The following is an 18072-nucleotide window of genomic DNA, read 5'->3' as shown; positions in this document are numbered from 1 at the left end:
ATATTTATTGTAATTACCTTCCAAATGTGCTCTTGGCTGAAAACTCTGGAACCAACGTATGTTGCATTTATAATACTGTTAGCTGAAGAGATTGATGCCTTTACAGTGCGGTTATCTAAGCCCACAGATGTGCAAATGTGACAGAAATAAAGACAGGCTGTGCTTCAAGAGCATGAAAATTGAGAAATAATGAAATTTATACTAATCCACATGTTTGGTTTTTTTTTAATTAGACAAAAGTGTGGATTACTCTCAAGGTCAAATGAAGTCAAACCAGTTGTGCTAGCTTCCATGTAAATAGATGTGACATAGACTTACATAATGCAGGCATCTACCCTCATATATTATTAGACATTTAAAAATTTCTTTAACATGAGAACTGTTATACTTACTGTCTATTCAAAGAAGCTGTACCTCTACAAAAACTAAAACTATCATTAAACAGAGCTGGAACTCTATATGACATAATATGCAAGCACTTTTTTTCTGAAGAAAACCATCTCTGCTAGATTTTTCCTCTGCATCTGCAGTGATAAAGATTCTCAAATATTTTCTAGCATAAAGGAAAATCAGTTTGTCGTGCTATAAAAATATATTCAATGGTGCACAGCAATCACTACATGAAAATCACAGCAGCTGAAGTGGGTGAACTCATCACATGTCTGTATAAGCATGTGGTGATTGGTTTATTACTGTGAGGTTGTTTATTGCTTTGCACTTTCTGTCTTGTAATATATTTCCCAAAACCAAGATTATGTCCAAATCTGCAAAAGCAGAAAGTTTTATTTGATGTGAGATTTGATATGGCAGCCATTTGGGAGATCATAGAGGGTGTTTCCTCAGTGCTAAGAGAGCATAAACTTGTCAGCAATGCAGTGTGTAAGATTTTTCCCATGGATAATTATTTTGAAAGAGAATGAGCATTTCTTGACTATTGAGCACTTGAAGAATTTGGAATAAAATATTTTCATTATTCTGAAGTAGCAGGGGTTTTTCAATTTCATTAAGCACAAGCATTGGTATTGTTCTATAAAACAGATTTTAAAATGATGTACAATATCCTAAAGAGGAGGCAAGATCATCTCTGCAGTACAGGTAGCTCTCATCTATAGACAGGTGATGAATTGTAGATACTGTATTCACTACTCACTGTGTCACTCAGTCTGTATGTCTCAGATGTATGATGATTCTGGTATTCTGTCAGCAGTTTCTTCCAGAAATTCAGCTGCATAGACTAATAATCCTTAAGCTGACCATTTGAATGCAAATAGATCAAAGAAGTAGAATAAAAATGTTGAGGAGAAAAGGTGTGATGTCCTTTCTCAGAATAGAAAAAGAGATCAAGGAAGGGACCATTAACTGTAACAGCTGTGTCTCTGAAAGTAATAATGAAAACAGTAATAGCATACTTGATGTTATTTATATGAGAGATTCATCCTTTGCTTTTTTCCTCACCAGAATTCAGCAATAAATCACTAATATTAATGTGTTTTCTGGACATAAGAAAGTCTGCCACTGGCTAGAAAATAATTGGAAGGAACTGACACTGATTAGTTTCAGATTTTCATGCATAAGATCTGTTCTCATTCATTTACAAGACCTGTGTCTGCACAGGATATGCTCATTCAGTAAGATTTTCCAAGCTGCTCATCACACCCCAGTACAAAAACTCAGCATGAGAGCAGGAGCTGCACACTAAGGCTGCTTGCAAGTGTCCATGTAGCACAGACTCTGTTCTGTGGATATACAGGAATGTCTCACCATTTCATGCTGGTTAGAATTGTGAGGACCGAGCCTGTACAGGCAGGCTTTCCAAAGACTTGGTGTTAGTGATTCCACGCTTCAGAAAACCAACTTTCTATAAATACTTGGAGACTGAACCTCATGAGGCTTGTCTTAATGCAGACACGGAGGAATACTGTCCATTTAGAAGATGTGTATGTTTAAAGAGCACCAAAAAACAGGGCTAAATGCTGGAGTGGTCACTTAGAACTAAAGCGACCTTGATTTAATTTAGTTTAAACTATTCTGAAATTGAATTGATGACATTTTCACTGAGGCTGCTTTAATTCTGAATGAGCACCCACACAACACTTTTATATGGCTTAATTAATCCATTTTTAAAGTTAACTTGAATTAACTTGATTGTTCCCATATAGAAAAGCCATTTAAGGCAGAAATCTGCAGATATATTGTGGTAGCTAGATAAAATGGTCTATATGGTCTGTCCTGAAACTCATTAACTGTCACTAGAAAACTTCTAATAATTGCAATAAGTTTTGAAACTCAAAATTTGCAAATGCACCACAAATAAAAAAAATTCAGGTATTATTATATTAATAATAAGTTTATAAATAGCCTTTCAGCATAGTGACATGGTGTCTTGGGTTGCGCTGGTAAACTGTCAACTGCCCAATACAGATGTCAGAGCTATTATTTAAAATCCATAAGATATAAATTCTAAATATCAATTAGCAGAATTATTCCTTGCCAATCAACCACAAAGATCCCTATTAAAAATAGGTCAGACCCAAAACATTGTTTTAGCAGATTTTAGTGTTCAAAACAGGCTGTCAAAGAGGTTCCATAAAACTTAAGGTTTCTTACATACATAAGGCACATTACCATGTTACCACAGAATTTTTTAAATCCTAAGTCTCTGTTTTGGGAACAGGGAAATCTACTCAAGTAGTGCCCTGTTCCTACAAAAATTGCATTAGTATTCAGAAAATTGATTAACAATTCCTGTCAGCCAGATATGATTTGGGTACAACTAAGCCATCATCAACATTAGGCCTTTGACAAAATGCAGCTGTAATTACTTTGCTTTGAAAATCATGGAGACACTGATAGTTCCTCTATACCTGTGTAGTCATTGTGTAGTCTCCAACAGATTTAGGTGACACTCTTTCAGAGTCCTCTTCAACTGGAAAGGCTCATCTTTATAGCTTCCATTTTCCAGGAGGGCACTAGGGTTACCTAGTTACAGAATAAAATGGATGGAACACTCTTGAATTTGTACAATTCCAGATCCATAAATATCATCTTCATTGGTACTGGAGGTTAATAGGCAAGACTTATCTATTTGATATAAAGGTCTGATTCTGTTTCAGAAACCTCTTTGTGTAAAATATTTCAAAATGGTTACCAGCTAAAATTTAGAAATAATTATAGCCTAATTTTTATACTGTCAGACACATCTAGTAATGTGTGTAGCTCATGCATACGCATAGCACTAAGTTTAATATTTGGAGAGCTCTCCAGTTCATAGTCGAGGGATATTTCCTATTGTCATTGAAGAGCTGGTTTGTGAACATGACTTCAGATGCTGATGCTCAACCTAAATCTTGTTCAAGATGTGTGAAGTCCATCCTAAATCTTGATCTACAAACATTATTAGACCTCTCCCATTGCACTTGATAATGTGCCCTCTGAGCTTGGAATGCTTTTTTACATTGACAGTGGATAAGCAAAATACTACCATGGAATAGACTAAGATAAAACCCTCAGTCCAGAGAGAGATCTCAGAAATAAAGAAGGATCTTTGAAAAATATGGAGCTGGAGGATGAGAAAAACTTAACAATGAACAAGATAATTCAGAACTAGGGTTTTTTACAATTAATTCAGTAATTGATTTCTTATGTTAATCTTAAAAATTATTTCCCTAGCAAATTATGAAAGAAACACCTATGTTTTCTATAAATTCAGGGACAGATTGGTCTAACTAAACAACATATGAGGGTCAAAGCCCATGAAAAAAAAAAGACTATGAAAAAAATTATTATTACTTAGCATGCTTGTTTAAGTCCAGTAATGAGAATCTGATTTGCCTAACTTTTCAAAATGAATCCAAATAGTAATATTATTTATGCCTGCTGGAAAAAGAGCTCATTCCTTTCCCCTTAACTGGGTCAAAACATTTTGATAGAAGTAAACTAAGTTGCTCCAAGCACTTATATACTACATTTGTGTGAGGACAGAAGAAAAAACCATACACACATACACACACATTTATACATATATATAGATATAGATAGATATATATGAATGATTTTGCCATAAATAAAATACCAACGTCTAGTACCCCAATGAACATTGTAAAGTTCATTTTTCCCTTGTTTGACTGGTACATCTTCTTAAATCACTTTGAAAAAAAGAGAAAAATGTACATAGTAGGTATTTCCATGACATCCATTGTGGCAGTCAAGTTGTATACAAAATGTAATTCTTCAAAAGTTTTCTGAGTCAGATATTATTTATCTTGTTTCAGATAAATGACAATATCTTCAAATCCCTCTTCAACTTTAGGAAAGTAATTGTTGTCTTACTTTTTTATCATCGTTGGTTTTGTTTTTAAAAATTTATTGGCTGAAAAACAGGCATCCTGATGTTGGAATGAGTTCATCTTTCCAGAACATCATCAGTACAATCAAATCCAGTAGAAGAATCATAATAATGTGATGCAGTTTTTAATTAGTGACAGCAGATGGTGTGAAATATTTTACCAAGACAGCCTATTGAGCTCCTACAGTTTATTTCTTTTTTAGCCTTATTCCCAGAGCAGTATGAATTCAGACTGAAGAAGACATTCTAATTAAGCTCTATCTTTCGTTGTAAGTAGCACACAAGCACACATCTGATCTTTCTAATCTTAAGCACTTAAATAAGAGCAGTTTTCTCCATGGTGAATCAGAGAGGAACTTCTACCGTTACTCATCCCTTCAAAATCTGAATTGCCTGCTAACGCTGTGACATGTGGCTAGAACTAGTGTCTCCAGTGCCTCATGCTAAGCAGGATGAATTTGGGCCTATCAGAGTTTGTCAGCAGTTCAAGTTTATCAGACAATTCAACTCTGTCTCTTTACTAAGTTTTTATTGTCATAAAAGAAATGCTGCTCTTCCCAGCAGAAAAGTTCTCATTGATGAAGATGTGTGTACATATAATGCTACACACATTAAAAAAAAAGCCTTCATTTAATAAATATTTCACTCAGAATGAAAACTAAATAAATCATTTGTATCATTCAAACTCCAGCTTCACTTTCGCTAGCTGTTTAACTGCTTTATCATTCACTGTTTCTCTCCTTCCCCTCTCCTCCCCTCCTTTCTCCATCCCATGCCTTCACAGCTGAAAAAATATAGGGTATTAACTTCCAGTTACTTGCTATCCACTCATTAACATAATAAAATCCCTCATTGTTTTTACCTTCTTCTTTAGTGTTATACTTTTTTGTTTACATAAATATGTTTGTATGTAAAGCTTAAACCAATCTTTTAGTGACTAGCAGTTAGTTAGAAGCAATTATTTTCTTGAAATATCTTGAAAGATCATTAATTGAATGTACTGAACATAGGAATGAGTTGACAGAGGACTATGTCATGTCAACATGCCTCGTGCCTGTGTGACCAGCACACAGTGTATCCTATATGACACTGTCAGTGTTTATTGAGCAATAGCAATAAAATACAATTTGATTCCCTGGCAGGCTTTGTTTGCTGCTCCTTCAGCTATCAGCAGGTGACTCAGAGGGGAGTTGGAGGTGTGGCTTGCTCGTTAGCAGGAGAGTGAGAAGGCTTTAAAAACATCTCTAGGGAGCGCAAGCGACCTGGAGCGCCATGAACAGGAGCGGGCAAACAGGGGCGTGGCACGTCAGTGAGGGCATGGCACGGCAGTTTGCACGGCAGTTGGCAGGGCGAACAGGCAGGGCAGAAGCCTAGGTATTTCTGCGGCCTTTTTTTTTTCTCTGTTTGTTTGTTCGTTTCTCTTTTCTACCTTTCCCCCCAGCTTAAGGCAGTCATGCCTCCCAAAAAAATGAAAGCTGTTGCTCCTGTTACCAGTAGAGGGATGTCAATACAGACAGAACCCTCTAAAAAGGATGCAGCCACTCAGGCCTCTGGCTGGCATAGACTGTTTGAGCCTGGACCTACTACCAGAGGACAGTATGAGAAGCACCTGCATACGATGTGAGCAGGTGAACGATTTGCTGGGTCTGGTGGCAGAGCTAAAGGAAGAGGTTGATAGGCTCAGAAACATAAGGGAGAGTGAAAGGAAAATTGACTGGTGGAGTCACACCCTTTCCACTCCTAAGGAAGCCCAGCAGGAGGTGGTGAAGCCCAGCCCCTCCTGCCATCAGGCAGACAGAACAGACCATAGGGATGGGGACAAATGGAAACAGGTGCCTGGTTGTAGAGGCAAAAACACCCCCTCTTGACCCCTTTCACCTGCCAGGGTGCCCTTAAGAAACAGGTATATGACCCTGGACTCGGACAGTCTGTTGGAGGACAGTCAGGAGGAGGATCTGTCTACAAGGTCTTCTGATTACCCCCAGTCTACCGGACAGGTTACAACTATAGGTAAGAGGAAAAAGAGAAAGGTTGTTGTAATCAGTGACTCCCTTTTGAGGGGAACTGAGGGCCCTCTATGTCAGCCAGACCCGTCCCACAGGGAAGTTTGCTGCCTTTCCGGGGCCAGGGTGAGGGTTATTACCAAAAGACTTCCTAAGCTTATCCAACCCTCAGACTATTACCTGCTGTTGGTTGTCCAGGTTGGAAGTGATAACATTAATAAAAGGAGTACCAGAGTAATTTAAAAAGATTTCAAGGCACTGACCCGATCTCTTCTTGGGACAGGAAGGAGCACAGGTAGTAATTGCCTCAGTTCCTGTGCTAGCTGGGATGAATGAGGAGAGGTTTAGGAAAGACCAGCTTACCAATAGGTGGCTTAGGGGATGGTGCTATCATCAAAATTTTGGGTTTTTTGATCATGGGGCAGACTCCGTGTTGCCCACTCTCATCAAAGCAGATGGGCTTCATTTATCTAGGAAGGGCAAAAGAACTGTAGTCCATAAGTTGGCAGGGTTGGTTAGGAGGGCTTTAAACTAGGTTTGAAGGGGGAAGGGACGGCAACTGGGCTCTCCAGAGATAGGCCTAAGGTCATAGAGCCCGAGTAGAGAATGAAATCAATGGCCCAGCTGAAGTGCGTGTACACCAATGCACGCAGTATGGGAAACAAACAAGAGGAGCTGGAAGCCATAGTGCAGCAGGAAAACTATGACATAGTTGCTGTCACAGAAACGTGGTGGGATGAATCACATGACTGGAGTACTGCTATGGGGGGCTACAAGCTCTTCAGAAAGGACAGGCAGGGAAGGAGAGGTGGAGGGGTGGCTTTATATGTTAGAGAGTCTCTTAACTCTGTTGAAGTTGAGGTCAGCAGTGACAAGGTTGAGTGCCTGTGGGCCAGAATCAGGGGCAAGGCCAACAAGGCTGACACCCTTGTGGGAGTCTGTTACAGACCACCCAACCAGGATGATGAAGGAGATGAATTGTTCTACAAGCAGCTGGAGGATGTCTCAAAATCTCCAGCCCTTGTTCTTGTGGGTGACTTTAACCTGCCAGATATCTGCTGGGAGCTTCATACTGCAGAGAAGAGGCAGTCAAGGAGGTTCCTGGAGTGTATAGAGGACAATTTCCTTCATCAACTGGTAAATGAGCCTACCAGGGGTAAGGCCCCGCTAGACCTACTGTTTACAAACAGAGAGGGGCTGGTAGATGATGTAGTGGTTGGAGGCCGCCTGGGGCATAGTGACCATGAAAGAATAGAATTTTCAGTCCTCAGGGATGTAAGGAGAGCCACCATTAAAACCTCTACTCTGGACTTCCAGAGGGCAGATTTTGGCCTATTCAAAAAACTGATTCAGAGCATACCCTGGGAAAAAACCCTTAAAGGCAAGGGGGTCCAGGAGGGATGGACATGTTTTAAGAAGGAAATTTTGAATGCACAGCAACAGGCTGTCCCAGTGTGCCGAAAGGCCAGCCGGAGGGGAAGACGGCCAGCTTGGTTAAATAGGGAGATTCTGCAAGAAATCAGGGATAAAAAGAAAGTTTACAGACTATGGAAAAAAGGGCTGGCTACTTACGAAGAATTTTCAGATAGAGCTAGGTCATGCAGGAAAAAAAATAGGGAAAGAAAAGTGGAATTTGAAGTAAATTTGGCTATTTCAGTTAGGGATAACAAAAAGTCCTTTTATAAATACATTAATAACAAAAGGAGGGGCAAGGAAAACCTCCATTCTCTGTTGGACTTGGAGGGAAATATAGTAAAGGAAGATGAGGAGAAGGCTGAGATACTTAACACCTACTTTGCCTCAGTTTTTACCAGTAAGACAGGTGGCCCTCAAGACAACTGGCCTCTGGAGCTGGTAGACAGGGAGAGGGAGCTGAATAGCCCTCCTGTATTCCAGGAGGATAGAGTTACTGACTTACTGAGCCAGCTGGATCCTAACAAGTCTATGGGACCAGATGGGATCCATCCCAGGGTGATGAAGGAGCTGGCAGAAGAGATTGCCAAACCGCTCTCCATCATCTTCCAACAGTCCTGGCTCTCTGGGGAGGTCCCAGATGATTGGAGGTTGGCGAATGTCACCCCAATCCACAAAAAGGGCTGCAAGCAGGACCCTGGCAACTACAGGCCTGTCAGCCTGACCTCCATGCCTGGCAGGGTTATGGAGCAGTTCATCCTGAGTGCAATCACACAGCACCTTCAGGGTGGACAAGGGATTAGACCCAGCCAGCATAGGTTTAGGAGGGGCAGGTCCTGTCTGACCAACCTGATCTCTTTTTATGATCGGGTGACCCACCTGGTGGAATGAGGGGAAGGCTGTGGATGTGGTCTATCTGGACTTCAGCAAGGCCTTTGACACTGTCTCCCATAATATACTCCTGGAACAGCTGGTAGCCCATGGCCTGGACAAGTGTACCCTCTCCTGGATTAAGAGCTGGCTGGAGGGTCGGGCCCAGAGAGTGCTGGTGAACGGAGCTGCATCCAGCTGGCGGCCGGTCATCAGTGGTGTTCCCCAGGGGTCTGTGTTGGGTCCAGTCCTGTTTAACATCTTTATTGATGATTTAGATGAGGGGATTGAGTCCATCATCAGCAAATTTGCTGATGACACCAAGTTGGGAGGGAGTGTCGACCTGCTGGAAGGCAGGAGGGCTCTGCAGAGGGATCTGGATAGACTCGAGAGATGGGTTGATTCCAATGGGATGAAGTTTGATAAGGCCAAGGGCCGGGTGCTGTACTTTGGCCACAACAACCCCATGCAGCGCTACAGGCTGGGCACAGAGTGGCTGGAGAGCAGCCAGGCAGAAAGGGACCTTGGAGTACTAATTGACAGGAAGCTCAACATGAGCCAACAGTGTGCCCAGGTGGCCAAGAAGGCCAATGGGATCCTGGCCTGTGTCAAAAATAGCTTGGCCAGCAGGACCAGGGAAGTGATCCTTCCCCTGTACTCAGAGTTGGTGCGGCCACACCTTGAGTACTGTGTTCAGTTCTGGGCCCCTCAGTTCAGAAAGGATATTGAGGTGCTGGAGCGAGTCCAGAGAAGAGCAACAAGGCTGGTGAAGGGACTGAAGCATAAGCCCTATGGGGAGAGGCTGAGGAAGCTGGGGTTGTTTAGCCTGGAGAAGAGGAGGCTCAGAGGTGACCTCATCACTGTCTATAACTACCTGAAGGGAAGTTATAGCCAGGTGGGGGCTGGTCTCTTCTCCCAGTCACTCAGCAATAGGACAACGGGGCACGGGCTTAAGCTCTGCCAGGGGAAATTTAAGTTGGATATCAGAAAAAAATTCTTTCCAGAGAGAGTAATCAGGCATTGGAATGGGCTGCCCAGAGAGGTGGTGGATTCACCATCCCTAGAGATTTTTAAATGCAGATTGGACGTGGCACTGAGTGCCATGAACTAGTAAATCGACTGGAGTTGGACCAAGGGTTGGACTCGATGATCTTGGAGGTCTTTTCCAACCCAATCGATTCTATGATTCTATGATTTTGCTGCCCACTGAATACCACTGCAGACTCATGTAATTGCCACTGCATTGTGAAAAATCCAATAACTTTTGGTCCCTCTTATATATAATTTCTTGAATGATTCATCCATTTGCTCCTATGTTTCAGTAATAAAACTCATCATGCCAGAACCGGACTCCTTTGAAAACTCAATGCTAGCAAAATTGTAAAGCCTGTGTGCTCTGATCATTGCTATGCTTTGTTGTATGTGTCTGCATTACCACTTGTGTGTGCTGCAGTGTTACATCTTGCATGCTTTTACTGTCTAACAAAAAGATTTTGTTAATGATTTTGGGGGAATGTCACTTTGGGGATATTCATATATTTATGCATGAGAATTACATTGTTTGTGTGCAATGACCATAACACAGAATATAACACTATTCTATCAATTTAGTCTATTTATCCATTTAGGCTTATTAGACAATGCAAGAGCCAGTTAGCAAAATACAGAATTTTTTTTTGCTTCAAATGATTGTCAGATGTCATCCACATAATCAAGCTAAAAGAAATAATAAATTTCACCTCACCTTCTATTGAAGAATTGGGTTTCTTAGAATAAAGATCTCATTCATTGAGCTTTGTTGTTATGTTCAAAAAGAGCACTGACTATGACAAGTAACAGATCAGAACTGTTCTGGTTTTAATCATATATATATTTACCATGATATTTTTCCCCTCTACTAAAACTAAATATGAGGGTGACCTTCTATTGCTATTGACTTGATACATTTACAACATGTTTTATACTAAGTGCTATTAGTTTTGACTTTGTGCTGATACTGTTTTTCTTCTGCTGATTCAAGCACTGATAAAGGCTAATTTTTTTGTGTATTTAGCACAATTTCCTGGGTGAGTTGGGACAACAGACACACACAAGAATGGAAGAATTGTTTTTAGCTCCCTGTTGAGCATTATTTTTGAGAAAAGGTGTATTTACTCTTATTAAAAAAATCTATTTTACCTTTTCAAAACCTTTCTGGAGAAGTCCCATGATGCCTGAAAAAGAGCCATTAAGGAGAACATGCAGTCTGAATTCTAATAGCTATAATAACAGTATTTTTGCTACTATTTAACTCTGATACTCAAAGATCTTTAGTAGTATTTTTATTAAATCACTCATTATCTGATAGACCCCATTCTGAAATAGGTATGCAAACTTGAATGATCTTTGCAAAGATAAGCAATTAATTGCATCATATCACAGACATTTTGAAAGTAGTTTTGAGAGCTACTTTCTGAAATTTTTCACTGTCTTTCATTGTTCAAGACACAAAATAAAATACAAAAGAATTGCGCTCATGGGATAATTTCTTTTTTCTCCTTGTTTATGCATTGTCTATAGAAATCTAGAAAAATACTATTTTAAGAGAAAATTTTTAGATATATAGAATTGATTTAAAGTGGTAGTGATATTTCTTGTTTACTTGTAATGGGCACACAAAAGATTTTTCCTCTTCTTTCCCCTCTCCTTCTTCCCATTAAGCATTATATTTTCTGGGAATGGCAGTGACGTGACTGTACAGCATGCTCAATAAGAAAGGAGCTGAAAAGTATTTATTTAAAAAATAAAAAAGTTTATTTTTTGACCCAAATATGTTGGTTTGAATAGTCAGTATCTAAACATGGACCATATTGTGAATTTAAGAAAACCAAATTTGGACTCCTGCATAGGCTCTCAGCATTCAACTTTGCTATTTGAAGAAATAATATATAATTAAATGTGATTTGCACAGTGCCACTAAGAACAAAGGCTTATATTTTTGGTGTTTTTTAGAAAATGTAAAGGCACAAATTTGTAATATTTACCAGGATTCCACACCATTTCCCTTCCCCATCTGCCCTGTCCTTTCTCTGATCATTTTATCATACCGCAATTTTACTGAAATATTAAGTTAAAGGGTTAAATACTAAGTAAAATGGCTGATAGGAAAAGAAGCAGAGTAAATGGGGTAATATCCACTTCAATTCCTTGCCCTTTAGTAAGTGACAAAATCTCTGGCTACTCAGTCATTGAAAAAATTTCTTTGTTCTTGCATGATTTTTTTGTGATTGTTGAACCAAAACACAGCATATGCTTTCCTGAGATGCAATCAGAAATAAATGAGTGCAATAGTTAGTGTTTTTCTTTTATTTCTAATTGCTTATCCAATTGTAGTTTCTAATGCTATCATTGCCTGAATTTTTGTGGGGTTTTGAATCGTTTAATTCTATTAGTACAGCCTCTAAATGAAGACATTTGATTCAAACTGTAAACATTAGTAAGAAAATTTTCTTCACACATTCTCTGCAATTTTCCTTTAATAATGAAACTGTTATTGCTAAAAAAAAAAAAAAGAATGTTTTATTTGGTGACTTGCATTAAAAATAGGTATCTGAGACTTATAGAAAGGAGATTTTAATAATTTAATCACATTTATACCCTTGAGGATTATTAAATTTTATTATAGGCTGCTTTCCTGCTTTCTGCTAAAGAATTGAAAACACCAAGACAGCACTTTTGCCATATTCCTCACATTTCTTGAAACAAGCCCTCTGTGTGACATGCATGTCACTTAGAGATCAGGAGCAAAATAAGCTCCATTACATATTTGTATAATTTATTGAATAACTATGGAATGCACTTAGCATTTCCACTAGATAAACCCTATACAACGTCACACAGACTTTGAATCCAGGGATGTTTGTTTGTTGCTTTAATTTCCAGAACTCTTGTGTGTTCTCTCCAAACTGATTTCCATCCTGGCAATAATAATTTAAAGGAATTCTGTCTACTTTTTGAGGAGAAAAAGTTCCCATTCTTTTCATAAAGTGAAAAACAAAGAAGCAAATTCCTTACATTCAGCTGTCCTAAAATGCAAATATTTTGGAAGAAGCAGGGCTACAACACTGAGAAGTATAATAGATTTAGGTGTGAAATTGCCAAGAATTTGTCATCTTGTGCTACAAGGATGTCTCATTGAACCTTTTAGCTAAAATCTTTTTGATATGTGAAACCTGGCTTGTAATAACACTAGATATTTGTGCTGTTATAACTCATTTAACGGGAATAAAATTATACAGATGTTTTCTGAAAGAACATGGAATAGACTCATGGCTCCTGTTTGGAAGACATAAACATTAATCATCTCTTCCTTGTTTTCCTAGCTCCTGTCCGCTACTTTCAATGTGTCTTCCTAAATGGACCTAATGGATTTGGGCTGCAATTTCCCACTAATCCCCCTTCAAACAAGGAAGAAAAGACTCACTCAAAGACTTCCAAGAGAAAGACAAGGAAACCAGGGCAGTAGAGAGACTGAGTCTTGTGGTCAATGACATTTTGCACTTTATCTTTTCTGCTGAGGTCCACAGTAGCTCCAGTGGTGTCATTGCAAGCACATGATCCACTTGCACACATGTACCTGGATAAAACTTCCTTGGGGCAGAGGCAGAACAAGCAACCATGAACTGTGTTTAACAAAGATAGAAATGTAAAACTGCCCCATTTTTCATGGAAAGGCTGCAATGATAACAAAGCATTGACGTGACTGTGCGTGTGAGCATGTGTGTGTGTTTTCCTGCCTCTTTTGCTCTTCTTGTTTTTCTTTACCTACATGCTCAGCATTGAAGTGAGTCTGTTTTCCATTTAATCTTATCTAAGGGGTGAAAGGTTGAATATAGCTCTTATATCAGCAAGATTGCAAGACTTGCTGCAATCCTAAATCATTTCTTCTTAAAGTTCAATCAAATTGCTGACAGGAAAAAACCCTCACTACGTCATGAAAATGTGCTCTCTGACTGGTTCTACTTTTTGTCGCATTGACCAGTGTAGCCTGAAGCTCACACTTACTCAGAATAGCTCAATATACTATCAGTAAGTTGACTCCCCAAGTCTTGTTTATGAGGAATATTTGTATTTAACCTGAAGCCGTAAAAACATGGACTGTTTGCCCTGCCTCTTCTCCTAAAGCCCACAGTGAGGAAGAGAAAGTGAAATCACATGGCAAAGTTTAGGAAAACTAGTGTTTGACCAACATGAAGGTCCCAAGAAACTAATTAAATAATTATAATGCTGCTAGTTTTCTTCTGTGGCTAGATCACATTAACTTGCAGCGAAGACCTAGTAAATGGAGCATATACCAGTCAACCATTGGCAACTAGCATAAGTGAGATGAAAAGCTACAATGTGAATTGCCATTCATGAAACTATGGCAACCAAACTTCCAATAAGCGAGTATGCAAATTTGGTGCTATCTCAGATCAGTGAACAAAAACAAGAAAAAACCCCAAAACAAAACAAAAAAACCCAAACAATCAGAAAACAGAAACAGGAACATATTAAATAATCCATGTAGCTCATTTTACTGGATTAAATGAAAATACTTCCTTACAGCACACTACTCTAGATGGCTTACTGTAGAATTGAAAGTAGATATGCCAGTCCTGAACCCTCTTTCATGCATTTATGTGGAAATAGTGGATTTGTTGCCTTAAGAAAGAGGCAAGATGGCATTTGATTAATGTAAAGGCACATGACTGATAACTGGCATCTCGCCTGCCTATGTCTGGCAATGTAAATAATCATGCATTTTTGCAATCTGCTATTTGTTTCTGTTTCTTTACTATACTTTTGCATTTAATCTGGGAAATATACAGCAGTGATCTTAGTTATGTAGTTTCCTGGTGAAGCAGCATGATTCGTATTGTATAACCTGAAAACTTGTAGAGTCTGAACACGCCAAAAATTATATACGCTATTTTTTATTTTTAGTTTAGTTCAAGATAACACCAGCCTTTTTCCTCATCCCCTTTCCGTGCCCATCTGTTCTTACCTTAATCAAAAAATTGACTCACATGAGTTTTGGACAAGTGATTCTTGGACAGAGTAGTGCAATTCAGAAAGTTTTGCTGTTACACTGCTGGATCAGGTTGGTACTCTGTCATTACTGGTCATGGCCTTACATGAATTAGGTTCTTGGTCTTGATGAGCTTTGGTATTGCACAGGTCCTCTGCTGTGAAAACTATCCTGTCCTAGGAGTAACTATTCCCATGTAGGACCACACTGCAGATAAGACTGTTCATGGTAAATGTCCCCACAGCCCCCTGTGAAATCTTTTCTGGAGATAGCAGTGAATGGTAAAATGTTATTCTTTAATTTTCTTTCAATGTCTCTTGTATATTTCTAGTGACTTTTTCCTTCCCAATTTGTGATTTTATATATATTATTATGGATGTTATTGCCCCAGGTTTTTACTGTGAAAGCTGTCTTTAAAATGACATTATAACTTTCTGAAAAAAAAAATTAATTCAAGACTTTATCTAATGCAAATAATCAGGATAAAATTTTAATATATTATAAGACTGTAACTTTTTTCAGCTTTTTTTGACTAAATTAATTTTTCTCATTATAGCCAGCCTTAATCTTTTCATTCTATCTGAGATGGGAGTTGACAAGAATTTGTTCCAGATGTAATTTGCATAATGTTTCAATTAGCTATCTGAAAGCTTTGGAAATATAAACAATTCATATAATTGAATTAGTGATATAAATTTTGTCATTTATTGTTGTTTACTAATCTTAGTCACTGGTTCAAACAGGAGAAACAGGTCTACTCAAAAAGGGAAGCATTTTTCTTTTTTAAATTCACCTGGAAAATCTTTAAAAATAACTTGATTTGCATGGTTTTACTCAAATTAGCCTGAAATATTGCAAAATCATATGCTGATTGTTATACATTTTGGAAAATAAAAAATATAAACCTTGTTTGGTGGCTGTGATATGTTGTTCTGTGAATCCTAAAGTGAAGGACAAGAGTTTACATATATAAGTTTTCTAGTTTTCTATGTCTACTAAGTCTATAAAAGTCTGATTATAAAGATGCAATTAAGTTGGAAAAATTATTCATTCAGCATTGTATTTATTCCTAATGAGTAAAACTTAGCCAGCTTTTTAACATACTTTATTGATTACCCTCTAACAGAGAAAAAGCTAAATTGTTGCTGCAGTTATTCAAGGTAGGACTTCATCTGAATGAAATCACATACATTCATCAAAGTGGTTATTTAAAATAAAACTGCACAACCAATACAGACAAAGCTGTGATCTCCACTGACTAGTTTGTAATTCAGACAACTGGGAAAATGACCACCAAGGAGCTGAGAAAGTAAAAAGTTGCAAGATTCCTGCCTCCCACACCCCACAGGAGATATGGTTTCCCAGGATCAGCAATTGCTAAGACAGATGAACTAGTGCAGGAACCAGACTCCAGTCTGAAGGGGATACAGCTGCAATTGCACAGCTCTGCACTGGGACTCAGGAGTCCTTTGCCCTGCAAAGTTTGGTGAGCCATCCCAGGTGCAGGGTGTGTCACTCGACAGTTTGACTACACACCTTTCTCTAAGATATTAAAATCCTACTGGAGTCTACAGGAACTGGGCACCTGCGCGCCATATACCAGCACAGTTAATCACTAAAGAAGCCTCTTAAACAGACTTTCTCACCATCCTTCAGTAACTGGGGTGATAGAAATGAGTAAATATCCAGCAAGCCTGGTGAGATCAGTTTTGCACTGTCTGCCCAAGAGCTGTCCTCTCTCACTGGTGCAGTCCTCAGGCCCCATCTGCAGCCCTCAGACCCCATTCAGTGTTTCACACTTACTACCCATGCCACAGCTGAAGTCAAATTTAGTCCATTTTTAAACTTCCAGCAAATGGGAGCTTTTCTCAGTGGCTCATCTCTATTGCACCAGTTACTGAGGAGTTGTCAGAAAGTCTGTTCAAGAAGCTTCTTTGGTGATTAACTGTGCCCGTGTATGGGTGTGCAGGTGCTCAGGTGCTGGTGTGGGCTGCATGGCAGCTTCTGTGAGGAGCAGCTGGGGTTGCCCTGTGTCAGACATGGCTGGTTCCAGTCACCTCCAACACGTCTACTTCAGGGCACAACTGAACCCCACAGTCATGATGGTAGTGCCTCAGTGAAAGTATTTGTAAGGAACCTTTGGAAATGCCGCAGAGAGAGGAGGACAGAACAAAAAGAGTGGTAAACAGCAGATGAAGCACCAAGGTCAGAAGATAAGGCATAAGAGGAGCTGCTCCACACCAGCGCAGAGACTCCCCTGCAGCCTTTGGAGTACCCATGCTGGCGCAGTTTAAAAGTGTGACAAGGACACAGCAGTGGAGTGAAACCACTACACAGCAACCATTACTACTGGAGACAGGTGTGAGGGAGTGACACTGACCTTGAGAAAGGAGGGGAGAGATGTTGATTTCATGTTTGGGTTTTTGTTTCCCACTATCCATATCAGCAATTACATTTTTATAAGCTAATTTTCCCTGAGTCTTCTTTGCCCACAACAGTAATTAGTAACAAATCTATCAGTCTTAACTTGACCCATGAGCATTCTTATTCCTGTTCTTCCTATTTTCTCTGCCTGAGGGAAGAAGCGAGCAAGTAGTTGGGTGGGAGTTCAGCTGTTAACCTAGGCTAACCCACCGCAACTCATCGCTACACAGAGACTATACAGCTCCTACTAAATGCCAACAAATTGTTATTTGTTCCACAATTAGGGTTTCCACTAGAACACAAGACAGAACACACTAACTTGTATATTTCTGCAAAGATTTATCCCATTGATCCCCAATTCCAGATCTACACTGCTAGGTTTAATTATACACAGACATTTACTACTTAGTGTAGCCTAGTTTAGATGCCAAGTTCTGTACGACAAAAATTATAAGATATGTGGCTTTAAGACAATAGAATAGAAGTGCAGTAAGCATGGTTGCAGGGGGATGTCTTTAACTGTTAGAACATAGGCACTCAGGAGAGCAGCTGAAAGACTTTTCCTATCTTAATAATTTTCTTCCACCACTCAGTATAGTGAGAAATGAGTGACTTACCCATTTAAGGGGAACACTGTTTGTTTAAGCTGCTTTGAACATAAGATGGTGCCCTCAATTACATGCCATCGGCAGCATTTCTTTCCAGGTATTGAAGATTTTGAAAGCCAAGAACAAAAGTATCACATGAGTAATACTGGTGAAAGGGAAGGTATGAGGGCCTGGTAATTGACAAAATAAGAGGAAATATCAAATTACTCATGAGGGTTCCTAAGCAAGAACCACACATAAAATAAGAATAATTTGCTAAAAATTCATCTTTAAGAAGGTGATATTTCTGCCACCTTTTAGTTCTTCAGAAGGAAGAGACACAAAAGTGACTGAAAATATGAAGCATGTATTATTTATACA

General features: G+C 39.1%; 1 protein-coding gene across 1 annotated transcript in view; it reads left to right on the top strand.

Moving 5' to 3' along the window:
- Nucleotides 1–13479, top strand: part of TRDN (triadin) — a 221117-nt gene extending 207638 nt beyond the window's left edge. The window contains exon 40 of the mRNA XM_071547897.1: nt 12993–13479. Coding sequence (XP_071403998.1) covers nt 12993–13135 — 143 coding nt within the window. The 3' untranslated portion in view covers nt 13136–13479. The remainder of the gene's footprint in view (nt 1–12992) is intronic.
- Nucleotides 13480–18072: the final 4593 nt, after the last annotated feature.

This window comes from Pithys albifrons, chromosome 2 (assembly GCF_047495875.1).
Source record: "Pithys albifrons albifrons isolate INPA30051 chromosome 2, PitAlb_v1, whole genome shotgun sequence".
Classification (NCBI taxonomy): domain Eukaryota; kingdom Metazoa; phylum Chordata; class Aves; order Passeriformes; family Thamnophilidae; genus Pithys; species Pithys albifrons.
Note: the sequence above shows the minus strand (reverse complement) of the source record. Positions and strands in the feature narration are given on the sequence as shown.